At 50.7% G+C, this 25,717-nt stretch overlaps 2 protein-coding genes across 12 annotated transcripts; one reads left to right on the forward strand and one right to left on the reverse strand.

Moving 5' to 3' along the window:
* Window positions 1-214: 214 nt before the first annotated feature.
* Window positions 215-9,106, forward strand: BRICD5 (BRICHOS domain containing 5). The gene is made up of 6 exons (XM_053276438.1): window positions 215-253; window positions 1,412-1,543; window positions 2,202-2,354; window positions 3,404-3,511; window positions 7,108-7,261; window positions 8,971-9,106. Exons 1-6 carry the CDS (start codon window positions 215-217, stop codon window positions 9,063-9,065), a joined length of 681 nt encoding a protein of 226 aa, XP_053132413.1. The 3' UTR covers window positions 9,066-9,106.
* Window positions 9,107-9,226: 120 nt separating this feature from the next.
* MLST8 (MTOR associated protein, LST8 homolog) lies at window positions 9,227-25,705 on the reverse strand. Of its 11 annotated transcripts, none has more exons than XM_053275691.1 (10): window positions 25,402-25,705; window positions 18,591-18,877; window positions 17,481-17,705; window positions 17,285-17,336; window positions 16,015-16,177; window positions 14,539-14,614; window positions 13,598-13,750; window positions 13,030-13,154; window positions 11,953-12,116; window positions 9,227-10,668 (listed from the first exon to the last, which is right to left on the reverse strand). In XM_053275691.1, the coding sequence occupies exons 3-10, from the start codon at window positions 17,607-17,609 to the stop codon at window positions 10,550-10,552; spliced, it is 981 nt and encodes a 326-aa protein (XP_053131666.1). In that variant the 5' UTR covers window positions 17,610-17,705; window positions 18,591-18,877; window positions 25,402-25,705; the 3' UTR covers window positions 9,227-10,549. The 11 variants fall into 11 exon arrangements, 10 of the variants coding, with proteins under 10 accessions (XP_053131666.1, XP_053131668.1, XP_053131662.1 ...); XM_053275693.1 differs by having other exon boundaries at window positions 18,591-18,880; XM_053275687.1 differs by lacking the exon at window positions 25,402-25,705 and adding an exon at window positions 23,648-23,803 and having other exon boundaries at window positions 18,591-18,880.
* Window positions 25,706-25,717: the final 12 nt, after the last annotated feature.

A 25,717-nucleotide genomic window follows, 5' to 3' on the forward strand; every position in this document is an offset into this window, starting at 1 on the left:
TCCCTCGGCAGCCCCCCTTCCCTCCCCCCACGGAGAGGGAGTCTAGAGTTTCACCTCCACGTGTCTGTCTCCAAGTTGAGGTGCCAGGGTGGGCAGTTTACCTGGCCCTGATGGGCACCTTCTCAGGTTTCCAGCCGGATCCGGAGGGCTCTGGTCATGCACAGGCTCGACATTGTCAGAAGATCGTGTCGCAGGAGCAAGGGTTGCCTCCGGAATGGAGCAGCAGGCCGTGGCGCCCCCCAGCCTTTCTCCGGTAAGTACCCTGCCCTTCTTCCCCTTCCCCTGGCACCAGCAATGGGTCTTGACGCTGCTCCTAACCTCCCCATTTCCCAGCTAGTTTTCCCTTATTAAAAAGATACCTGCAGTGCACGAGAGAACTCGGCCGTGGGTTGTGTCCCATGTGGGGGGGACATCCTGATTTTCCAACTCGGGTGCCAAAATGTCTTGGGAGTGGGTGCAGAGTGGATGTGGAGAAAGGAGAGGATTCTGGTCAGGTCCTTTCATCGCTCCAGGACACAGATGCAGATTTTGTGTTCCTGGAGGCAGGCGCTGCAAGCCTGCTGTGCACAATGTGGGGAACCTCTACCTGTTAAAGTCTTGGTATCAAACAATGTGTTGATTTGTGTAGGAGCCATGCCACCCATGTATATTTAGCAAGGCAACGGGTGGTATTCAACACTGATTTGAAAAGTGTTCAGTTTTGGACAGACCCACCAAAATAATTTCAGTTTCTCTATGCTAAAGTTTTTCAAGACAAGTCTGGGTTTTATCCCACCTTTCTTCCATTTTGTGGGGTGTGTGTGTGTGTGTGTGTGTGTGTGGTGGGCATGTATCTTACTTCCTAAGGATGTGTAAATCAGCAAAACCTACAGCATTGTACTGCACATTTCTGATACAAACCACTTTTAAACCATGTGAAGAAATTTATAATTTCACATTCCTTGAGATCTGGTTTTGCATAATCACGTTTAACACCTGGGTAATCTTTTGAGTTGTAGGGAAACAGGAATCTGATTGTGTGCCCCATGGAACTGCTGCGGACCATGGCCAAGGCAACTGAGTGAGATGACATACCTGGTCTGATCTAGTCCACAGCTTCCAATACCCAGCTGATCACTTGCTGAGCGATTGTATAGAAAACTCAAGCAAGCCATGGCTATGCCTGTTCAACAACAAAAACGGGAGGCAAACCCTCCTGCACCCCATAACCATGGCTTCTGTATGCATCAAAAAATCCCCACACTGAACATTGTCTCTTTAATTTTAATTTTTATTTCCTCATGCAGCGTAGGCAAAAAAGAGCCTGCTTTTCATAGCACTATACGATGGGTGCATTTGACTCATTCCATGGAGATCTCGATGCATAACTTGTTTGCATCTGTCTGATGGATGGGTTTGCCTTGGCTCTTAGGGGAGGAGTCCTCCAGCGGAATCCAAAAACCCTTCCAGGATACTTTGGATCACCCTCTCTGTCACATTGATTTGCGGAATCATCTGCACTGCCGTAGCAGGGGCTCTCAGCTTCACCCAAAGCCCTTCCAAGGTAAGGCTCTTCCTTTCTCTGGTACAGCACTCTGGGGGTGCCACTCAATTCTTCCTGCAGCAGCAGCTGCAAGTTTCAAATCAGCAGGCGTCCGAGTAAAGGAGAAACCCAGGCAGCCAGGCTGGGACTTTTTCCCTTCCCTGTTCTCTCTTGTAGATCAACAAGCACAGATTTGTAGCTTCCTACTGTAACTGCAGGCCTGTGCTCAAACAATCCCACTCCTGTGGATGCATTCAGAATCCACAAAGAAAGTATGAAGATGAGAGCCTGCCCCTCTTGTCAGTTCCTGGTGACTGTGTTGCACCCAGCACTCTGAACTGTGCTCAGGATTAGACCACCAGGGGCCCGAAACCACCTCTTTGAAAAGTGGCAGGGAATTCTCGGAGTGGTCCTGGCTAGCAACCTGGCTGCTGTGTTTTGAACTGACTGCAGCACTTGGAGAGTTTTCGGAAGAAGCCTGCTGTAGGACATCACGTTGCAGTGGTCCCTCCAGGCAGGCGACTGCTCTGTCTCCTGGTGGTTTTTGGCTGTCCTCAGCCCCCAAAGACAGACACAAGGGTGGCGCGGGGTGTGCACAGCTTGCCCTGCAACAGCTCACCAGGCAGCATCCTGGGACGGGTTGCTGCTCTCTCAAGGTCACCACTGTCTGCTTTTGCAGCCTCTCTTGCAGGTTGTCCGGCTGAACTTCCAAAACCGGCCAGGGTCCCCCATGAACCAGTCGGCCTTTGTGGACAAGTCCAAGAATACCGTGACCTACTACGTCACTTCGCCAAGTAACCAAACGACAGCAGTCTTGTTTGACAGCGAGAACGTGAGTGAGCTGGTGGTTGCTGCCTTTCGTAATAGATGGGGCAAGGGCAGCGGGGGCGGGGGGCTTGCAATTGGAAAGACATTTACAGTGTGGGGAGGCCAGCTTTTCAGCTGCAATTGCTGAGAGTTTCACAGCCAGACCACACATGCTCTGCAGGAGAGGAGAGCTGGTCTGGTCCTAGCAAGCGGGACTTGTCCCCTTAGCTAAGCAGGGTCTGCCCTGGTTGCATATGAATGGGAGACTTGATGTGTGAGCACTGGAAGAGATTCCCCTTAGGGGATGGAGCCGCTCTGGGAAGAGCATCTAGGTTCCAAGTTTCCTCCCTGGCAGCATCTCCAAGAGAGGGCTGAGAGAGACTCCTGCCTGCAACCTTGGAGAAGCCGCTGTCAGTCTGTGTAGACAATACTGAGCTAGATGGACCTATGGTCTGACTCAGTATATGTCAGCTTCCTAAGCCTGTGGAAACCCACGGTGCAAAGCAGTGGCCGTTGGCCAACAGACCCAGTGGCAGTCAGTGGATGTTGGGGCTATGAAAGTTCCACTTTGGAAGCCTATTAAGAGAAGCTCGTAGATGTTTGGGGGCTGAGGCTGGGATTGCATGTAAATGTTCATGGGGAGAGCAACTGGCCCTCTCCATCCCCAGCCCAGCATCCCTCCAGTGGCTGTGGCTAGTGTCTATTTTATGTTTCATTTTTAGATTGTGAGCCCTTTGGGGACGGAGCCATTTTTATTTATTTATATATCTATTGAAACTGCTTTGGGAACTTTTGTGGGAAAGTGATATATAAATATCCATAGTAGTAGTAAGAAGTAATAGAAAAAGCTAGACCTGGTGGATTGGCTTGTTCCACAGCAAGACCTTACTGGACTCTCCCAAGTTTCGATTCCAAGAGGCGGTTGGACAACCACTCAGTGGCTTGAAGGCAGCTGTGATGGTTGCAGTCCAAGAGCATCTGGACTGAGCACCCAGACTTAAGACCCCCCCGCCCCGCCCCCCCAGGTTTCAGTTGTCTGCAAAATCCTCATGCTTGCTTTGTCTTTCTGCCCAGAGCTACGTCTGTTACCGCCCTGCAGAGCAGAACAGTTGTTACCTCAGGATGATGGACTCCCGGGACCGGGACACAGTGCAGACGTCCTTCAACCTCTCGGAGCACAGGGTAAGCCACTGTCTGACTAGGAGCAATCTCCGTTGCTTCCTTGTGCCGATTAGCATTAATAATCTTCACTTTAAAAAGGTTCACAGAGCAATGAATGCATGAGTTGGCTTTTAAAGCCTCCTTCGCATAGGGTTGCCCTGTTCTGGCTTTCCAAATCTGGGCGCCTAATGTGCATATTATGTGAATTGGCTTTAAAATCATTTCTGTGCAGAAGAGTGGCTGCACATTTTGCTCCATAACTCTGCTTCTGCAAGGGCTAGAGCTTATCTTTTTTTAAAAAATGAAAGCTGAAATCCAGGCCAATCTGCGTGGGCTAAGCAATGTGGGTGAGATGCTTAAAATCCGGGTGAAACCCAGAATTTCAGGGGACATGGCAACCCTACCTTAGCAGGGTGGGATTGTTTGCTCATTCAAGGGTATCTGTGAGGAAAACCAAAGAGGCCACCCACTTCTCCTCCAGGGAGTATGGGATTTGCTCTGAAAGGTAAGGATTGCTTCCATGGAGGGCACATCGAACAGCTTCTAGACGACATTGCAAAATGTTCTGGGTGGAAACGGGGAAGCTGGCACCTCTTTGCGTGTGAACTTCAGCAGGATCTGGCCTGCCCGCCTGCATTCCCCAAGCATGTCCTGCTCCCTTCCTTTAAACCGTACTCTTTGAGTTGCACTTGGGGTTCAGATGCCGCTGAGCTCCTCGCACACCCTGCTTCTGAGCAAACTGGGGTCTCCTGGGCTTGAGCAACACCTCCCATCACACTGCTGGGGGCTCTCGCTAAGAAAACCAGCTGCACATTTAACTCCCTCCACGCCCTGAAACCTCTAGGACAACTTCCCTGGGTCCGGATATCCAGGCAATGTGCATATGAACAAATGCCTTATGCTGAATCAGACCTTTGTTCCCTCTGACCCAGTATTGTCTGCTCTGACTGGCCGTGGGGCTCCAGTATCTGGGGCAGAGGTCTCCTGTAGCCCTGTTACCCGAGAAGACCCTGTCAGCCAGAGATGCCATGGGTTACACCTGGGGCATTTTCTGTACAAAAGGTGTGCTAAGCCCCTGTCGTAGTTCCGGGTGCATTTCAATGTGTCCTGAAGCATCCACCTAAGGGAGGGGTTCCCAGCCTTGTGTCTCCAGCTCGTGTTGGACTAAGACTCCCATCATCCCCAGCCACAACGGCCATGGATGATGGGAGTTATAGTCCAACATCATCTGGGGACCCAAGACTGGACAATCCCTGAGCTATTGCAACTGACCAAGGCAGCTGGGTTTTCTCTGTCAGTTTCCTAAACCAACAACCCAAGACTGACACATCTTGCTCTGAGAAATAGCAGCTGGGCAGGGGGCTGTAGGGAGGGAAATCACCCCCACCTTGCCTCGTGTGGGATTCTGTTCTGCTCTACTCGAGGCAATTCCGGTAAAGCCAGCAAACAAAGGTGCTTTTGTCAGCCATTTCTCAGCACAGTAAGTTGGAGTAACCATGTATAACAGCCTTTCAATGGAAATATTAATGGCTTCAGTCAAGGATGAGGGCAGAGGTTCGGTTTCGGGAAGACAGGAGGCCCTGTTTGCTGTGAATGTCAGAACAAAGCTCTGTGGGGTTGGCTTACCACTCCCGAGCGACTCCATTTAGCAGCCGAAGCTCCTGCCAGCTCTGCTCAGGCTCCCCCAAATGCCCTGCCAGGAATGTGAGCCGTCTTGTCAACCGGGTGAACAAAAGGCCTGCCAGCCAGGTGGAAGCCGCCTTCCCACGGGGCGAATCCACAGGTGAAGTGAAGCAGCTGCAGCCTCCAGTGGTGCAGACCTCCAGACCCAAGTTCCAATCCCCCTTCAGCCGTGAGACTTGCTGGGTGACTCTGGGCCAGTCCCTTCTCTCTCACCCTAAACCTACTTCACAAGGTTGCTGTGAGGAGGAACCGAAGTATGGAGTACACCGCTCTGGGCTCCTTGGAGGAACAGCGGGATAGAAAATGTTAAAAAAAACCCAAAAAACCTGCCTTATAGCACCATCCAATGATTTTATCAGAAATATGTTCCATGGTGTATTATTATTATTATTATTGATTACACAGTCAGACAGGTGTTATGGGCTGGTTTGTTTTATCCAGACATCGAGCCCTTCCCAAGGACCTGGGATGGCTAAATTTTATTCTCAGTGTTGTTGCTGTTATTATTATAGATATCATCGCAAAATACAGGCTGTCCCCAGTAAAGTTGCTTTTTGCAATTGGCTGATGGTGATTTCTGTGGCCCCCCCAATGGTGTTGAGGTGCTCTTCAAGGTCTTTTGGAACTGCACCCAGGGCGCCAATGACCACTCGGATTATTTTGGTCTTTTTCTGCCACAGCCTTTCCATTTCAATTTGTAGATCTTTGTATATTGTTGTTTTTTCTATTCCTTTTTCTTCTATTCTGCTATCACCTGGTATTCCTATGTCGATTGTTTTAACTTGTTTTTCTTTCTTCTTCTTCTTCTTCTTCTTCTTCTTCTTCTTCTTCTTCTTCTTATTATTATTATTATTATTATTATTTGATTTCCAGTGAGGTATCCAGTGAGGCTTACTCCCATGTAAGCATGTTTAGGATTGCAGCCTGAAAGCAATGGCGATTTAGGGGGAGGAGAGGACTTGGCATTTATTTGGGGCTGGCAGGTACTCCAGGGGCCCCACTGATTGAGCAGGGACAGGACCTATTTTCTGACCACTATCCTTGGTTGAAACTATTGTCAGGGGCAATAGATCCACAAGTAACTAATAATAGTTTTAATATTAATGTAATGTGCTAAAAATTGACCTCAGCCCCTGCAGGCCAAGTTGTGGATAGTTCCAGCCCACGAGGGTAGTGCAGCCCTGGCTTAGAGGGACGGTCTGCCCCCGTGACAGGCAAAAACCACCTTCACACGTCATGAACCCTCATCCCGCCCCCCAAGCTGGGGACTCGAGGAATTGTAACTCTGAGAGTCCTTTCTTCGCTTTAACCCTCTTGTTGGACTAGATTTTTCAGGGTCCTTCTCTGTGTAACTTCACGGACGGATTTCGTGCATGCAGAGACTAAGGCGAGAAGGTGGGACACAAGCAGATCTGTGGGGTGGGGCTGGGCTACTGCCAACGTTTCTTTCTCTAGTTCTGGAAGGTTCCGTTGTGGGTCTCTGCGCATGCACAAGACCCGTAAGTGTGAATGCACAGAAGACCACCAGAAGAGCTGCAGTTACAGGTAAGTAACCTGCCTATCTGGGGGAGAAGCCTTTGAAATAAGACCCTTTGCCCTATTCACTGGATAATGTGTTTTGTGCCGCTTCAGACCCCACAGGTTTCCTCTGCAGAGGGCCCTTCTGTGCAAGAAGAAGCAGGGAAGCCCTTGCTCAGGGGAATGGCTGGCTGCATGGCGTGCCTTTGGCAAGGAAGGGTGCGGGGAGCTGGGCTGGCTGCAGCTTCTGTCCTGTGTTCCCCCAGCAGAAGAGATTGTGCCTGTCCATATAGACAAGCTTTTCCCCCCCAGTGAAGTGTGGGAAACGGACAGCGAATGCGACAGGACGACTTAAGAGCCAGGCTCCCGTGTCTGAACCCTGTGCATGCTTCCTTGTGCTTTCTTTTCGTTACAAGGTGGATCAGCTGCCGCTTCCCAACGACAAGACCACGTACTACCGCGAGTTCTTGGGGATCGTGCCGGGGAGACCGGTGCGGCCAGAGGAAGTCGGGGAGGCCATCCAGGCCCTGTGTGAGCAGCTGCCCATCTACTGGGTCAAGAAGAAAGATGGTAAGTCGGGTGAGGTCTTCGACCTTCCGGAGCCGAGGAGGAGAGCACGGACACAAGAGCCAGCGAGCTGTCCAAATTCTCCTCGGACTGACACACCGCTCGTGACGCGGCCCCTGAGCAAACTGGTGCCTCCCGGGTTGAGCCACACCTTACATTAAACGGGGGGGGGGGCCTCTTGCCAAGAACAGCAGCTGCACACTGAACTCCCCCCCCCTCCCAGAAACATGAAGGGTGTTTCTTCCCTGTGCTCTGGTATCGGGGTGATGTGCATTTCTCCGCCTACACTACACATCGTTGGCTGCTTCTGGTACGGAGTGGGGAATGTAGAATGCTGCATGTTCAGTCTTTCAATCAGTTTGTTGAGCCATAGTTACAACAACAACAACAACATTTGATTCAAAGATTAGGCCGTTAAAACTATGTCATAAAACATGTGTGGGACACTTGAAAACGGAAACACTGAATCAGAATAATTCAGAACAATGAGACAGATTGTATCAGCTTGGCAAGTATTTGATAAATTGGCTTGCCTTGAATAATTGGCTTGCCTTGTATTATTGGAGGGCAGAAACTAAAAACCTGGCTACTTTCCTTATGATGCAGGGCCTGGTATTGGCCAATTAGAAACGTGCATAGAACCCCAAAGAGCTCCCAGGATAAACCATAGGCAGTGCCTGAATAAATATGTCCCGTAAGTCACCGCAGAGCTTACAACGAATGGATAAATGGGCCACGTCTTCCCCTTCCCCAGACGTTCTGTCGAAGAAATTCTGGGCCCACAGCAATGTTGTATGTTAGGGTTTGGGTGCCCAAGCTTGGATACCCAGATGATGTTGGACCACAACTCCCATCATTCCCAGCCACAGTGGCCAAAAGATGATGGGAGTGGTAGTCCAATGACATCCCAGGACCCAAGGCTGGAAACCTGTGTGGTAGCACCTGAGTAAATTTTGCTAGATAGTACCTGTTGCTGGTTTTGGTAACGTCAACGTGTATCCCCAGCCTCAGGCTAGCCCTCTGCTGGTTGACAGGATAAACAGAAAAACACAATCAAGCCAATGTGTTATGTCCAGAAGGCTCTCAACAGGTGAAAGAGCAAGCAGTTGCCTTAATCCAGCAGGTGAAGGGCTTTCTGCTTTGCTTGCTTTCCTCGAGTGGTTCTCAGGGCCCTCCTGCTGAATTCCACTGAGCACTGAGATCTCTCCTACGGTGCCCGAGGCGAGAGAAGCCATAGGAGGAAGGCTAGGGATGGAAAACCTCTTGAATCTCGGCGCCTTGCATTTCCAGGAAGGCAGCTTATGCCAGCAAACCATGAGATTGAGGCACCGGCCATTGTAACAGAGAAGTCTCCCATGTGGGATTTTAAAAATCAGAGCGTGCTGGAGGTCGTCAACACCACCCCATAGGTGGTCTCTCCATACTGTTTAAAACATAGCTGCTCCTCCTCGCAAGCCGGAGGGGGTGCAGCTGCCTCTGCTTCCCAGGGCTGGCTCCCCTCTCTCTCTCCTGCCCGGCAGGCTGGCCCTTCGTCAGGTAGAGTGGCGTGGTTAACCTGCAGGCAGTGTGGGTGAGGAAGGAGCCAGCCGGGCTGCTGCCGGGGCACAGAGGTAGCTGCGTCTCTCTGGGCACCCGAGGACAAGCCGCTATTGCAGAAGGCGCTCTGCGCGGAAATATCACCCCCGCCCTCCCTGCACCTGTTCTCCTGGCAGGTCCTGCTAAGCAGCGGCTCATCTACCTCTGCATTGACATCTGCTTCCCCAGCAACATCTGCGTCTCCATCTGCTTCTACTACCTTCCTGAGTGAACGGCCTGGGGCCTGGACCTCCGCCCTTTTTCTTGTACTTGAATGGCAGCCTTGACTCCTCCTCCTCCTCCTCTGCAGTGGCCTCCAAAGGGCTCAGCCCGCAGTATAACGTGGGGCTCTGGATTGGGGCCGGAAGAGCTACAGCGACGAACACCACTCAGTCCAATCCACGGATGCAGTTTACTTACAAAGAGCCTCACATTCAATACAAGCATAACTTGCAAATCAGGGGTTCTCAGCCTTGGGTCTCCAGATGGTGTTGGACTTCAGCTCCCATAATCCCCAACCAGAGGCCATTGGGGCTGGGGATTATGGGAGTTGAAGTCCAACCACATCTGGGGACCCAAGGCTGAGAATCCCTGCTGTAAATAACAGTCTTTGGATAGAAGTCGCTGCATGGGGTGGAGAAGAGCTAATTCAGTCTGGGTCATACATGCGTGGTGTTACACTTAAAAAAAACAAAACCCACCACCACCAATTTTGTACAATTTGAGTTAGGCTGATGGGAGCGGCGTTTTCAATAAAAGCACAAAATGAGGAAATGGGTCTACCGAGTGCTCGTGAGTTGGATGAGAGCGTGAGTGAGTGAGCGAGCGAGCAGCAAACCCTCCCCGCTTCCTCTGCTGCTCTTGGCGCCAACCTAGAAGAGCCTCGAAAGTGCCTGGCTCCTCTAGCTTCTTTTTCAGAGCCTGCAGACCCAGATGGTGTGTGTGTGGGGGAGGGAATGAGCTGTCTGTTTTTCCTTCAAGAGGAAACTCAAACTTGATTAGTGCAGAGACATGGGCGCTTAGGGCCCAGAACCTCTTGCGGACTCTAGGCCCCAGGAGAAAGCATTTTGTACTCTGTTTCCAGCCTTGCCTGTCGGATGTAGGCCTTTGTTACGTGCACCGAGGAGGCGATTCAGCTGCAGAAAAGGCAACCACGGAGGCACTGCTTTTCCTCCGACTGTGGTTGGCAAAGAATCGCAGATGATGAGTTTGCAAATGAAGGTGCTCCCTATGGGGATCAGGTGTGTGCGTGCATGCGCATTAACTGGAGGGCAAGATTAGCCTCTCATTTGGGGGAGCCGTGGGCACTCAAAAGAGGCAGGAGAGTCCAGCTTGGCCATCTTGTGTTATTCCCGGGGGTGGGCGGGGAGGAGAAGTAGTTTGAAGTTCTAAGCACGAGCAGAGAGCCCCAGAGAAGAAGGGTTGAAAGCCACAGTCTCCCCTTCTGAAGCCACCCTGGGCCAACAGTCTCTCCTAGCGAGGATTTGGCCTTACAATCCACCCTGGAGTGTGACGGATATCAGCTATGGTCTGGATCTACCCGATACCCTACGAAGGACTAGGAGGCGGCTAGGGCTGCATAAATCTGTTTCACATGAATCTGGGTCCTCTGCCAAAAGACAGCGGCCGTTTGCTTCAGGGCCCCCTGCCCAGGGAGTCTGAGGGCTGCAGCGGTTCGCCAGGAGCAGCAGCGAGGGCCCGGCTGGCAGACGCTCCTCAGCCCAACACGCTGTCGTTGAACGCAAGGCAAACCACTGCCTTCTGGTGGCCGCTGTATTCCCTTTTGATCTCGCCGGACTCCACGCACCAGAGACGCGCCAAATTATCCGAGGAGGCTGAGAAGGGAAAGGAAACCGGTGAAGGCCAGGCGTGGGGGTTGGCAGAGCCAGCCCTGCCCCCTGGGAGAGCGAGGCAGCCCCCATTAAGGGGTGTCCAAAGGCCCATTAGCGAAATTAGGTGTTTTAATTAACATTTTACGGAAATTATTTCCGATTATGGAATGGAATGAACGAGCACGTCCCCAGCTCAGATTTCATCCTCTCTCCACTGTGAACGCATCGCTCGGTTCAGTCCCTTTCTCCGCCACTGCCACCTCACCTGGAATATGGGGACGATACTGGCCCAACCGACAGGGCTGGTGGGAAAGATTACTGAGCTAATGGATGCAGCACTTTGGACATGCGAAGGTTGCAGCCCTGAGCACAATAGGCATGGAAATCAGTGGCCCTTACTTCCAAGCAAACTTGCACACAATTGTGCTGGAAAGCACTTTATAAATGACTGTCACCCACTTAAAAGAAAACCTTAACTGATTAATGATAGGAGGTTTGGTCTATAATAGATTACTTGCTTAAAACTGTATATGGAACAAGGTGGGGCTGGGGTGGGGGGAGAAATACACTCATAGCAGTCTTTGTAAAAGCTGCTCCCTCTGCTTTCACACAATGCCTCCAAGACAGAGCTTGTATTGAAAATAACGTGGGATTTTAAATCTATTGACCAGTTAAAATCAGGGGAACTTTTGTAGTCATTCAAAATCAATTTAAAAGTTATTTTTACAGGCAGCAGTGGGGGAAAGGGAAGAGAAGAGCATCCTTTGAATTATCTAACTCATAGGGACATAGACAGCTGCCATATACTGAGTCAGACCCTTGGTCCATCCAGCTCATTATTGTCTGCACAGACTGGCAGCGGCTTCTCCAAGGTTGCAGGCAGGAATCTCTCTCCGCCTTATCTTGGAGATGCTGCCAGGGAGGGGACTTGGGACCTTCTTCTGCTCTTCCCAGAGCGGCTCCATCCCCCAATAAGGGGAATATCTTGCAGTGCTCACACATCAAGTATCCCTTTCATATGCAACCAGGGTGGACCCTGCTTAGCTAAGGGGACCAGTCCTGCTTGCGACTACCAGGCCAGCTCGCCTCTCCCGAATGCCATCACATTGTGGCTCTCTTTAGAGAACACTGATTCCCAACCTTGGGTCCCCAAATGTATGCTTAGACTACAACTCCCATCATGCACAGTCACGTGATGTTGGAGGATGGGAGTCATAGTCCAGCAATATCTGGGGACCCCTGGCTGAGAGCCCCAGCCTTAAGAAGACTGGCCCCACTCTCTCTTACCAGTGACAATGTACTGAGAGTCCCCTGAAAAAGCACAGTCCCACATCCAGCCGCGTGAGGTTTCTCCTGGGTTGTTGCTTTTGATGCTTAGCTCTGTCATGAGGGAGAAGTTGGAGGTCCTCCAGATCTTGCATGTCTGGTCAGCAGAACAAGTTGCTAAAAGCCTGGAGAGGAAGGAAGTGGGGAGAATATGGTTTAAGCAGTCAGGAGCAGCCTAGGAATCAAAAGTGTAATAAATAAAATAAATAAAAAGAAGATCTGGGCACTGAAAATCCCACCCAGCCCCTTTGAAAGCCGGGTGAAGGGTCCACAGATGTGCCTCTAACATATTCTGGAGATGCTACTTTTAGCTGCTGCTTTAAATTTTGTAATTTATTGATTTTAAGTTACTCTGAAAATATCATCATTATTTTTTTAATTCTGCTTTACCAGAGACGGAATGATTTCTGGGAAGGAGAGATATTGCAGAACTGGAATTCATTTCCAAACTGGGCTGTATTGCTGAGAGTTCCAGTAATGCAATTATCTCCCTAAAACAGTCTCTTGGGCGGATTAGTAGATCACTGTTGTTAATATGATCACAGAAGATCCCTGCTGGATCAGACCAAGGGGATAAACGGTTATGGAAAAGTGGGATAGAAAGAAGAAACAAAAAGGGTCAGAAAAGTTGCATTTTAACATGGCAGAGGAACGAACCTAAGGACGGCAGGCGGGAGGCTTCCTGAGATGTCCCCAGTGCCACATCTGCACAGGCCCTGCCCCAACTACCAGACCTCCTCAAAGAAGCTTGGCGCATGGCTTCTGATGTTAAGCGGCGTTTGGGAAGAGGCACACCCCAGAGCTCATCTCCAAGCATGTTTCAAGAAGCGGGAGGTAAATCTGGTCAGCTCAGTGGACAAGCCCAGCGGCCTACAGCTCACCACCCCTCCTGCTCCTCCGGTGGGGCAACTGAGTGCTGGGACTCAGCCAGAAGCACACCTGCTAGTTCCCCACCCTCCCACCCTGGTCCCAGTGGGGACTCAGCCTGAAGAGCTTCTAGGGGTGTGTGAACAGATAAAAGCTGGCGAGGTCACCCACGTAGAGTCGGGGCTGAACTTGCACTGGAGGGCATAGCGGTTGTGGGCGGGAATCTTGGTCTTCGGAATGAGCTGTGTCACTTCGTCTCCGATGCCGCCAGTTAAATTCCACACATAGCAGTTGCCCTGCGCGGGAGGGAGATCAAAAGGGGAGCATGTGTGAAGCTCAGGGGAGGCCCCATTCTGCTCCCAAAGACTCCACTCAGACATGGCACCAAATCGGAGTGTGTGCTAACCCCGGCTGAGAGCCACATTACGCCTCAAACCTGCAGATAAACATGCCCAAGAAGCAAACCGTGGCTCGAGAAAGACGGGCTGTCTGCTTTTGCCTCCCAGTGGCCCTGCATTCAGAGCCATACATCCACTCCCAGCTCCATCACGCAGCCATCTCTGCAGAGATGCTCTGCCAACCTTTGCGCACCCAGACACAACTGCAAACCAGCTTCAGCCCACCGTGCGATGTGACATCTGAAAGCAGCTCATGTCAACTTCCTGAACTGGAGACGGGTGGAGAAGCAACAGGCAGACTCCAAAGCTCCGTGCAGAAGCAGAGCGGAGCACACACCTACCGAGCTGTTGACGGCGGCCATGTAACTGGCGTCGGGGTCGATGTGGACGGAGTTGACAGAGACTTCAGGCTCCGGGATGAGCTGCTCATTGTGGTCCGTCTTCAGGTCCCAGATGTGAATGGCTCCACTCTGGTCCCCAACGATGAGTTCTGCCTGAGCAGGAGAAGTGGGGAGAAAGGCCAGCAGGGAGCATAACTGTGACTCCAAGAGCTGCAGGCAGGTAACTCTTCTTTACTGTTTGCGAAAACCTCAGCTTAGACCAGGGCTGCTCAACTTCGGCCCTCCTGCAGATGTTGGCCTACAACTACAACCTATATCATTTTAATATTTTTAATATTGGGTTTTTAACCATTTTAACTGTTAATTGATTTGATGTTTTAAATGATTTTAATTGTAAACTGCCCAGAGATGCAAGTTTTGAGTGGAACAGAAATATTTTAAATAAATAAAATAAATAATAAATAAACTGGCTATGGACTGCTGTGGCTGGGGATTGTGGGAGTTGTAGTCCAAAAACAGCTGGCGGGGGTTAAAGTTGAGCAGGCCTGGCTTAGCTGCAGGACACTCACTGGAATAACAGCGAAAGCAAATCGACTAAGTAAACGTGATTAATTTTATCTACTCAAGGATTGCTTCTGAAGAAGAACACTGCCTCAAAATGCGTAAGGCAACACTAAACCAATGCTATGAAAGCATACCAATAAAAACATTGAGTCAGTCTACCAGCACCTTGGGAGCTCTTCCCCCTTTTTTGCCTTCTGCTTGAGTTCATCCCCTGCTACCATCCCAGGTCCACCAATAGAATACAGGCACCAGTGTTAGGGAAAGTACACTCTAGCAGTCCTACTGCTATGGAAAGAGCCCCTCCCAAAGGCCATAAAGGTCTTTTCCTGCTTCCTGCAACAGGCCAAGGATCCACCCACAAGAGCAAGCATGGGTACCTGATTGGGATGCAGGCAGACGCAATTGATGGGCGCGTTCACTTGGAAAATGCGCTGGCACTGAAGATTGCGTGACCTGAAAATGGAACACACACAGGCTGTATGAGGCAAATGAATCAAGGAGTGACACTCTGAGGGTTTTTTCAGCCCAGGGAGCTCCAAAGCATCCAGCATGGTCTCTGGGTTCAGTTCACCACAACCGTCTCCTGTGCAAATGCCACTGGAACGCATCCACGCTTTTGCCCAATGCTTGTGCTTTTTTGAGAGCTTGCAGCGAAGATCGGGCCTGGTGGATCCAGTCCTTGATTTTCAGGTTCCTCTTACAGAGCTGCACCTGGGCAGGAGAAGCGGAATCCTGGAAGCCTTCCGATGGGCCGAATGGCCACTGTGGGTTTCTGCAACCACGGCACTTAATGCATCCTCAGCACTCCCCAACTTTAGGCAAGAGGAGATCCTCCCCGCAACCCTGCACTCATTCTTCTGTCCCTTCTCCAACCAAAAAAAACCAACACCAAACAAGAACACTCAGTATCAATGAGGACTCAGCTTTGAAAGAAAAGGCTGAGATTCTCAAGAATTCAAGCAGCATAAGCCTCCGGAGGCAGGTTCTGCAAAAAGGGAAGACAAAAGCAATGATCCTAAACTCACAAAAAAGTACGTCCCATTGAAATCAGTGGGACTTATCTCAGGATCAGGGGCGCTCTTCCCCCTGGACTTCTGGGACGAAGTCCAGGTCCTCCACAACCCCTGGGGACCCCCAAATCCTCTTTAGTCTGTCCTGGGTGGTGTGGCTGACGGACCACCAGGCCACACTGTGCCAGGCGGCCAAGTGTGACCTCTGCTTTAGAGACAGAGAGGGGAAGCAGGGAAGAAATATGTGGGATGGGAAGTGTGTGTTGAAATATTTTTGCTAATGCACATTTGCATAAATAGACCTGTTGGATAGTTTGTGTCCTCAAGAACCCACAGGTTAAAAATACTGCATGTGTCATGGTGTGTGTGTGTGTGTGTGTGTGTGTGTGTGTGTGTGTGTGTGTGTGTAGGGGGATGATGCTTAACTTGCAGCAGGGGTGGTGGGAGAGCCTCCCAAGGCCTTGAGGTCCAGGCTCCAAAATTACCTAGGTGCACCTCTGCTCAGGATAACCATGTTGAGGAAGACACTTATAGACACTTGGTTATTCTGAGGCGTTTCTGAAACTGTGAACACCTGCCTTCTCCCTAGCATCACTGCTCAATCATAATCCAAGGAAAGAAGTGATTGCCTGGTGGATGCCTGGAAAGCTCCCAGGCTTTCCTTGAAGATCATCAGTCCATATAATAGTTATCATTTCTATCATGATGATCATGCATAGTTTTATCCGGCATTTCCTCCAAGGAGCTCCAGGTGACCTACAAGGTGTCTCCTCACCCACCACTTGAAGGCTTGCAATCGACCAGGGGAAGGTCACGGAAAGCAGTGAGAAGCAAGAGGCCCACCTGAGGTCCCAGATGCGGGCCATGCAGTCCTCGCCTCCTGTGTACATCCAGCGGCCATCTTCGTGGAAGCCGACGGAGGTTATGTTCTTGCTCACGCCATCGTAGTTGATAACAGGGTTGGGATTGTTGGAATTCAAGTCATACATGCGGATATGTTGATAGCCTGGACGAAAGACTCCAGCCATTTAATACAGGGATAACGGGAGCTGTAGTCCAGCAGTATCTGGGGACCCAAGTCTGAGAACCCCACAGTTAATAGGAAGGAAAGGAACATAAGAGCAGCCCTGCTGGATCAGGCCCAAGGAGGCCCATCTAGTCCAGCATCCTGTTTCCCACAGTGACCCACCAGTTGCCTCTGGGGAGCCCACAGGAAAGAGGTATGTGCATGCCCTCTTTCTTGCTCTTCCTCCCTTGCCACTGGGATTGAGAGGCATCTTGCCTCCAAGACAAGAGGTGGCCTATAGCTACCAGACTAGTAGCCATCAATAGACCTGTCCTCCGTGAATTTGTCTAAGCTGGTGGCCATCACCACATCCCATGGCAAAGAATTCCATAGATTAATTATGCGCGGTGTGGAAAAGTACTTCCTCTTATCGGTCCAAAATTTCCTTCAGCTTCATGGGGTGACCCCTGGTTCTAGTGTCCTGAGAGAGGGAGAAACATTTCTCTCTGTCCACCCTCTCCACTCCATGCATAATTTTATACACCTCGATCATGTCTCCCCTTAGTCGCCTCTTTTCCAAAGCAAAGACCCCCAGATGCTGTAGCCTTGCCTCATCAGGAAGGTGCTCCAGGCCCCTGGAGAGGGGGCACCAGACACACCCGCCAACAGAGGAGCAGCTGGAGCATCCAAAAATGGCTTAGGGCAGTTCGCTTTTTATTTTAAAAAAAGCCATTTAGAATATTAACATAAAATTCATTTAAAAACCATTGAAACCATTAAATATTACTAAAAGCCAAGCTACACGGCTCTCTTGAAGGCCTCCAGGGCTGACAGACTTCTTATACCCACAGGGAGCATGTTCCACAACCTAGGGACAACTACTGAGAAGGGCCAATCCCAAGTTGCCACCAGAGGAACTGCTGGCACCTGAGGACGGTCTTCTTCTGACGACCTTAATGAGCGGTGGGGATCTTGCAGAGAAAGGCGCGCTCTCTGTATTAAAGCCAAGAGGACAAAGGATGAAAAGTTTCTTTTAATGTAGTGGCGCAGTCATGCTCTTTAATAAAAGGTCACTCGGCTCATGCTCTCTGAAGACGGCACCCCTACCTGCTGCAGCGATCATGCTGCGGTCCGGAGTGATCTCCAAAGCGTTGACTTGCTGACCAAACTGGTTAAGGAAGACACAGTAAGAAGCACCAAGGGGTCATGGCAAAAAAAAACCCCACCCCCCCAACCCCCTAAGTCAGGTTAGCAGAACGGGGGTCCATCGTTCCACTGGCACCGTTCACAGGCTGAAGGATACAGAGTCTTGGTGTTGGACTGTCCGGGTGCATATCCCACTGTGGGCCTGCCAGAACCTAACGGTGTGGTCGTAGCCAGCGGTGGCCAGGATGACAGGGTCACTGCCCACTGTGCCCTGGGCTGTGTTCATGATTCGAGACTCAAAGGCGCAGAAAGGAAGAGGTGGACTCGCACGAGACACTGGAAGCGTGACTTCCCCTGTACAGCACCATCCATGCACACGGTGCTGTCCGGAATAGCATAAGCCAGTGAGCAAAGCATGGTCCCTACTCTGGAGAGGAAATAATCTGGGAACACAGGAAGCTGCCATATACTGAGTCAGACCATCGGTCTATCTAGCTCAGTATTGTCTTCACAGGCTGGCAGCGGCTTCTCCGAGGTGGCAGGCAGGAGTCTCTCTCAGCCCTCACTTGGAGATGCTGCCAGGGAGGGAACCTTGAACCTCAGATGCTCTTCCCAAAGTGGCTCCATCTCCTAAGGGGAATCTCTTACACAGCGCTCGCACTTCTAATCTCCCATTCATATGCGGACCCTGCTTAGCTAACGGGACAAGCAAAGACGACAGACAATGTATTGCATTGTGGACCAACTGGACCAACTCCTATTGGATGATAGGAGTTGGTCCAGCAAGAGCTGGAAAGCCTCTGCTGGTACGCACACACATGCACGCTAAATGCCTGTTGCATTGCCTTCCTTTCACTATCCACTGAAGTGGTCCCATTCCAGTTGCATAGGAAAATGACATCCCCCGGAAGGTCCATTTTGATCACAGCTGCATCTATCGCTCTATGGAACTCAAAGCACCCAACAGCTGTTCAGAGGAGCAGCTTCTGGATCCTAGAAGGATGCATCCAGTCACACACACATGCACACAACCCTTCTTTATTAGCAGAGATTTTTAACAATGAACAGAAGTCTGGGTCCACACAAATGCGTGCGCACTGTGAGCAAAACCAACTTTTTGGCTGGAAATGCCCTTGCAAAGCTCCTCCCCAGCTCTCTTCCACGGCAGGGCGTGGCAGATAATTCCCTATCCCAAATATCAGGGTTCCTTAATGCGGGGGGAGGGAGACCCTGATATCCAATGGGAGGGGCTGAAGAAACCACTTACCTGCTGAGCAAGGGGGTGCTAAGCGCATGCGCATCCCAGACTCAGCGAGGCTCAAAAGCGCGCAGGCGTAGTGAGGGACCATCGGCTAGAAACCGCATGCGCACAGGAAGCTCCACGGTGGGCACGCGCCACATAGAGGCAAGAAGGAAGGTGCCGCCGCTCCTAATTTTGCGGCTGCTTTTCGGTTTGGGAGTGAGGGAGCGATCCGTATTGTCACCCAATGGCGTCCTTCTTCTTCCTGTGGATGGTAACGGCGTACCAGGACCGTATGATCCCACTAACGCCACCTACTGGAAGACCGATAAAAGAGCTCTAGTGGTTGAATCAATAAAGAATTATAACCGTTCATATAAACGCGGCGACTTGAGAAAATTCCATAAAAGCGAGACTGCCTGTTTCCAACCTCGTCGATCCAAAAACAACTCTCGAATAGACATACCGCTAAAACCAGCGGAATGAAGAGAGTGAAGAAAACCAACACGATCGTCACTAAAACGGATACAATCCCATAAAAGATGGTCCACAGTTTCAGAAACCCCACAAAACTGGCACAGATCATCGCTGCCCTGGGGGATCCCATTTTGGATTTCACAGGGCTCAGAAACTGAGTCCCGGACTCGGACTTTAATACGCCTGCCCTCAAAAAAGGACAACAGCCACCGAAAGAGTCTTCCTTTTATACCACAACAATGCATTTTGTACAGCAAGCCCTCCCTCCAAACCATATCGTATGCTTTCTCAAGGTCCAGAAATGCCACAACTAAAAACCCCTTCAATTGGAAGGTCTTATGTATATCAGTTTCCAATCGGATCACCTGGTCCAAAGTGCCACGACCCTTCCGAAAGCCGCTCTGAAAATCTGTAAGCAACTTATTCTTCTCAAGATATGACATCCGGCGATCATTAATCATCCGTTCCATGAGTTTACAGAAACAAGAAAGTAAAGCTATGGGGCGATAGGACGTCGGTTCCGACAAATTCTTGCCCGGTTTGCTCACAGGAACCACGATGGCATCTTTCCAGGATAGTGGAATGACACCCGCCTCCCAAATCAGGTTATATAATCGTAACAAAAGCTGAACTGAGTCCTCAGGTAAGTGTTGAAGAATTTCATAACTGATGCCATCCTCACCGGGGGCCGCCCGCCGCCCTAGACGTATAGCCCTACGAAGCTCCCAATGAGAAAAAAATGCATCAAGCTCGCATTCCAAATAAGGAGCAGACACGTCAAAAACTGTCCTGTTGCTTTCCAAGAGGGCCGCCTGACGTTGCACGAAGGAAGCCGGCCTATTTTCCGAGCTACCAACTCGTTGAAATAAATCAGCAAGCGTTTCGGCCTTTTCCACATCCGAAACAGAAACAGAGCCATCTGCCAGCACCAAAGCAGGAATACCTCTCATCCAGGCCCGTAACAAGGATGGGGCAAGGGGAGACAGTTGTCTGGGGGGCCCACTGCCTGGAGGGGCCCCCCAGAGGCACCTCACATGACTCCCCATTGCCCCCTGCCCAGCCCCAAGGCCCCTCAGCCACTTACCCTGTTCTCCGTCTCTCCAGCTTGTTCTCCTGGCCAGCAATGGAAGCAGCAGCCCAGCTGCCAAGAGCTCCTTTTCTCCCGCCTCTCAGCTGATCGGCGGGTGGGCGGGGCTTCCACGGAGGCCTCGTGTAGGCCTCTGTGAAGCCTGAACTCGAGTAGGGCCCAAGCCAGCCAGCCAGAGTGGCCACCACTGGTCTCTGCAGCAGAAGACCCCTTGCTGCCAGGTAGAGTGTGAACTCCTTTTTGTGGTTACCTTCCCCGCCCCCCGCCCCCCACAGATATATAGGCCTCTGCTTGCCATAGGGCTTTGATATGGGGGCTGGGACTGAGAAGTCTCTGGATATTTATTTTAAAACAGCTTGGAAAATTTGCTGGCTTAAAAAAAACTGTCTAAAAAGTCCTATAAGTGGCTTGTTTCATGGCAGAAAATTACAAAAACTTCTGGAAGAAACAGTATTATATTTATTTTATTCATTCATTTGTAAATGCACTTATGTTCAAGTTGTTTTGCAACCCAGAAGGTCTGAGTGAGAACTGTGAAGCAGGTGTGGTGCTTTTATTCGATTTCATTTTTCTTGTGTGTGAACTGCTCTCCAATCACTTGCAGGGACTTTAGGGTAAATCTGGCACACCTGTGAATGCAGCACCTCCATCATTCCCGAGGAGGAGAAGTGTGTTAAAGGGCTTTAAAAGCCTGGTGTGGAAAACCTCCTGGAATCGACTGAATTTGTTCAGAATTCTGAGAAAACAAACATAGGCTCACCCTGCATGGTTGAAAGTCTCCTTTGCTAATCTGCAGCGAGGGGCCCATTTTAATAATTCGTCTTTCTAGTGTGTTCTAGGCATTAAAAGTAGCACAAATATATAGTACTCAATGTATATCACTATATACTGTGAAGTGTGCATGTGTGTATTCAGTGAAATGTATTTCCAGGCAGCATACTTATTTTGTAATATCAGACTTAAACCCTTGGGGGCCTGGGGTGTGCGGAGGCCCTGGACTTTGAGTGGGGGGGCCCCATTTTAAAATCTTGTCTCTGGGCCCATTCCAACCTTGCTACGCCCCTGCTCTCATCTTTGGATAAACCCCATTCATCTTCCGAATCTGCCTAAAGACGTTCCCAACAGGAACGTCTACTGACAACCTGTCACAATAGGAACTCCAGCTCTTCCTCTTCGCCGACCAAACAACCAACTTCACTTTAGCCCTCAAACGCTTGTATACAAGCAGATCAGCCCCAGACATAGTACGTTTAGCTTTCCTAAAAGCACGATTCCGTGCTTGGACAGCCAGTTTACAATCCTCTGACCACCAGGGGACCAAACGACGGGATGTACCCCGAGCTCCAGATCTGGGAACAGCAAGAGAGGCTGCCCTAAAGACACCAGACGAAACAATGTCAGCAAGCTCCTCTACTGGAGCTGAGGCTGGGGCCAACGCCAACTCCCGTGTACAGGAGGTCTGGAATAGATTCCAGTCAGCCTTCGTATAATTCCAACGAAGGCCCAAGGAGCGCTGCTCAAAAAGCCCTTGCTCTCCAAACTGCAATAAGGTAGGAAGATGGTCGCTTCCCATATGAAGATCAGATAGAACTTCCCAAGAACATTTCCCAGCTATTGAGCTAGAAACTATTCCCAAATCCAAAAAAGACATCCGTCCAGAACTAGAATCAAACCTGGTCGGAATGTCATCATTAAGAATCACAAAACTATGGTCAGCACAGAACGCCTCCAAAACCTTTCCATTAGAATCAAGTCTAGAACTGCCCCACAGAGGATTATAACTATTAAAATCCCCACAAAAAATAACCGGACCCCGAACACCATCAAGCAGTGTCTCCAATAATTCCCTAGAAATAAGCCGGCACGGGTTATATGTATTTACTATCCTAACTGGCACTGACAATCCTACCAGCGGAATTTCGATAGCCAAAACCTCAATCTCCTCAGTCCTAACATCAACTTCCAAATAGTTCAAACCTTCTAAAATACCCAAAGCTACACCACCTCCTCGTCCCTCAGTCCGGTCTTTGCGTAAAAAAACATAGCCAGGCAAACGGAAGGCCAAGGAAGGGGCCAACCAAATTTCCTGAATGCAAACAACCAAAGGAGGAAACGAACTAGTTGATAAAACATACTTCAATTCTTGGCCGTGAGCGCAAATGCTGTGAGCGTTCCAACTGAAAATAGACAGAGACCGCATCCTAGGATACAGAGTGACCCAGCTCTGCACATATCTGGCCAGCTGTCATAGAACCCATACCTAAATACTTTTCAGCTGCCTTCAATATTATTGCTAACTTCTCAGAACGCCGTTCAGTCTGTCTGGGCAGTGCAATTTATTACCTCTACCATAAATACCCAAAACTTCTCTTTGGTGGGGAAACGGCAAGCGACCCCTCCATCCAGCACCACAGAGTGGAAGGAAAAGAGGAAGAAGGTGGCGGAGGACCCCCAACTCCCTCCAGCACCTCACCAGCCTCCCTATGTCGCTTAACAGCAGCTGAATAAGAGATGCCATGCTCTATCCTAAGCGCCTGGACCTCCCAGGCCTGCTTAGAAACCACACAACCTCGATATCCCAGGGTATGGGCACCGCCACAATTACAACACTTCGCAGGCAGAAGACTCTCACATTGTTTTATAGAATGTGCGTCGCCGCACTTCCCACAAGGCACCTGGCTGTGACAAACCGCGGCGACATGACCAAATCGTTGGCAATTATAACAACGCACGGGGGAGGGAACAAAGGGGCGAACCCTGAAGATCTGGTATCCTATAACCACCTCTTTAGGTAACTCCAAACCTCCAAACTGGGCAAGAACCGTAAAGGACGGGAGGGCGTTACCCTCCCGCCTAGCTGACAGGCGCTTCACTCCAGAAACAACGCCTTCCCCTAAGTACTTCTGAATGTCCTCATCCGTGATCCTAAGAGGAGCGCCCAGTATCACCCCCTTCTTAAAGGCCTGATGCAATGGAGCCTGACAAGAAACCTTTATCTTACCCAAGGATGACAAGCGCAGAAGCTTATCAAACTGTTCTTTATGAACACATTCGACCAGCAAATCGCCAGACTGAAGGCGTCTAGCCCTGGAAACGTCGCCCAAAGCTCTCCGTAACCATTCAGCCAGTTTAATAGGATGAGTATCTCCAATCCTTACTTCCTTATTAACCGCCTTCACCACAGCGGATAGCGGTCTCACAGTATCCTCCCTCCTTCCTGAGGCCCCAGCCGGGTACTCCACAGAGCCGCTGCTGCGCTTCTTTTTGGCACGAGCCTCCTCCGGGGGAGGGCCGCCCTCCATATCCCCACCCAAACGACGACCCTTCCCTTTTCCTTGTGTCATCCCCTCCTCCATTGGCGCAGTCAAGCAAACTCCGCCTCCTCGCTGCAATTAGCGAGCAGGGAGCCCCCCCCCCGACAGAGGCAGAGCCAATGCAATACCCCCACCCCACCTATTACCAAACCGCGGTACCCAAAGAAGCAAACAAAGAGAAATACCCCACGTTCACCAACACTCACAGCCAACCAAACAGTCCAACACTCCCAACCGACAAGGCGCCCATCACCATCCCGCGCCGGGGAATAAAGCCGCCCCGCGCCAGCTCGCTTTCCGGGCCCAATGGCGTCCTGGGCTTATTACATCATTTTTATGGGTCGCTCTCACGGGGAGGAAAAGGAAAACTAAGCCTCAAGGAACGCGGAAGTGGGCAGCCTTCGTCAATCTGCCATTCACAACTCTATGTGCCTTCTGCCCCCAATTTCCTTCCCTCTATGGTTTCATCCCGCTTGGGGGAAAGAGCGCCCCTGCTCGGCCGGAGGACGCCTGCTGCGCTGAAGCATGCGCAGTAGGGCCTGCCAGCATAGTCCCATGACCTCTAATACTATTGCCCAGGAAGGGTGGGCCACGATTCCCCTATATAAGGCGTGTGTTCATGTCATTGACATACTAGATTTGTTTGTTTATGACACCTCATGCACGCTCACTCAATTAATCTCGTGGTGGGCTGCAACAAACAATATAAAAGCAATACACTTCAGCTAGAAGCCTGCCCCAAAGATGCTTTTTGCACCAGCAGAAATCTTGAGCCCGGCAGTGTCTCAGCTGGGAGCACCTTGCGAAGCTCAGGGGTGCAGCAGCAGCAGCAGCTCCTCCTCCTCCTCCTAATGAGCCAAGGAGGTGCCAAAGAAGGCAGCTCTCCCGCCCTGCCTTCAGGCTGGCCATTCATCAGGTAGAGAATGGCCACCCTGCAGGCAGTGGGGCTCTTGGCAGCAGGAGAGAGAGGAGCCATCTGAACTGCCTCCTTGCAGCCCCCCCCCCCCCGCTTGCTGCTGTAGGGGTGGCTACAAAGGCCCAGGCCCAAGTTGCCTGACTCCAGGGGTGGTGGGGACCGTGCAGAAGCAGGAGGCATTCTCTCGAGTAACCCGAGGCCAAATGATTTCGGGCTCTGAGGCTAATCGCCAGCAGTTTGTACTTTGCCCAGAAACCTATCAGCAACCAGTGCAACGATTTTAAAGCAAGAGAAATACAGCCTCTCCAAGCTACTCCTAGAAGCCACCTAATGGCGCAGCGGGGAAATGACTCGCCTAGCGAGCCAGAGGTTGCCGGTTCAAATGCAGACTATGGGAAAAACCTCTATCGGGCAGCAGCAATATAGGAAGGTGCTGAAAGGCATCATCTCATACTGCGTGGGAGGAGGCCATGGTCAACCCCTCCTGTATTCTGCCAAAGAAAACCACAGGGCTCTGTGGGTGCCAGGAGTCGACACCGACTCAACTTTACCTTTACTTTAAGCTACCCCTAGACAGTGTAGCTGGGAATGATGAGAGTTGTAGTTCTGCAACATCTGGAGGAACCCAGGTTGGGGACTTCTGCCTGAAGTTTCCAGACTACAGTCAAAGGCAGCCCTATGCAGAGCGCATTGCAGTAGTCAAGCCTACGTCCATCATGGTTTTAAATCATTCTCTTCTAGAAATGGATGTTGCTGGAAGATCAGCTGGAGCTGATTTTTTAAAAAAATGTAATTTATAGCAGACTTTGGGATAATTTAGACCTTGGGATATATTGGGGCATCTGCATGCCATTTATTTTATAACTCTATTATTCTTTTGAACTTAACACAACATTAATGCGGCTTCTACACTGTAGCATGTTTTGTTTGTTTTGAATGTCTCGAAATTTGTTTCTCAATATATTTTTCTGGAAACTCATTAAAAATCATTATGAGAAAAAGATAAAATGGTTAAAAGCATGGGGAGGACTGCGTCCTTCTCACCAGACACAATGGCTGTGGGCAGTCAGGCTCCGTCCATCCAGGACTCTGCTCCCAACCTTCAGACGTCTCTGGGGAGCCCACCAGCAGAGCCTGAAAGGTGATGGCCTCCCTCCACTGGGATTCGGAGGTAGGCTGCCTCTGAACATGGAGGTTCCCCCTGCTGTCCTATTAGCTACTGCCCTGCCGAATCCATTCCCCTTTGCCCAGGGAGGGCTGGTGGCCAGGCGCCTCAAGGACCGCTCATCAGCAAGGCAGGAAGGCTGGGGGAGCTCCCGGAGACTGCGCCTGAGTGTGGAGGCTCCACTGCGGCAGCCCG

Source organism: Hemicordylus capensis, chromosome 13 (assembly GCF_027244095.1).
Source record: "Hemicordylus capensis ecotype Gifberg chromosome 13, rHemCap1.1.pri, whole genome shotgun sequence".
NCBI lineage: Eukaryota > Metazoa > Chordata > Lepidosauria > Squamata > Cordylidae > Hemicordylus > Hemicordylus capensis.

What these genes read in the sequence shown, in the direction of transcription:
- BRICD5 (XM_053276438.1), top strand. Translation starts at nt 215, where the DNA reads ATGGAGCAGCAGGCCGTGGCGCCCCCCAGCCTTTCTCCG. An exon ending in TCTTGTTTGACAGCGAGAAC is followed by an intron (nt 2,355 to 3,403) that starts GTGAGTGAGCTG and finishes CTTTCTGCCCAG; the next exon opens with AGCTACGTCTGTTACCGCCC. An exon ending in TCAACCTCTCGGAGCACAGG is followed by an intron (nt 3,512 to 7,107) that starts GTAAGCCACTGT and finishes TTTCGTTACAAG; the next exon opens with GTGGATCAGCTGCCGCTTCC.
- MLST8 (XM_053275686.1), bottom strand. Translation starts at nt 23,483, where the DNA reads ATGGAGGAGGGGATGACACAAGGAAAAGGGAAGGGTCGTCGTTTGGGT. An exon ending in GCCCGCATCTGGGACCTCAG is followed by an intron (nt 14,615 to 16,014) that starts GTGGGCCTCTTG and finishes TTCCATTTTCAG; the next exon opens with GTCACGCAATCTTCAGTGCC. An exon ending in TGGCCGCCGTCAACAGCTCG is followed by an intron (nt 13,155 to 13,597) that starts GTAGGTGTGTGC and finishes CCTCCCGCGCAG; the next exon opens with GGCAACTGCTATGTGTGGAA.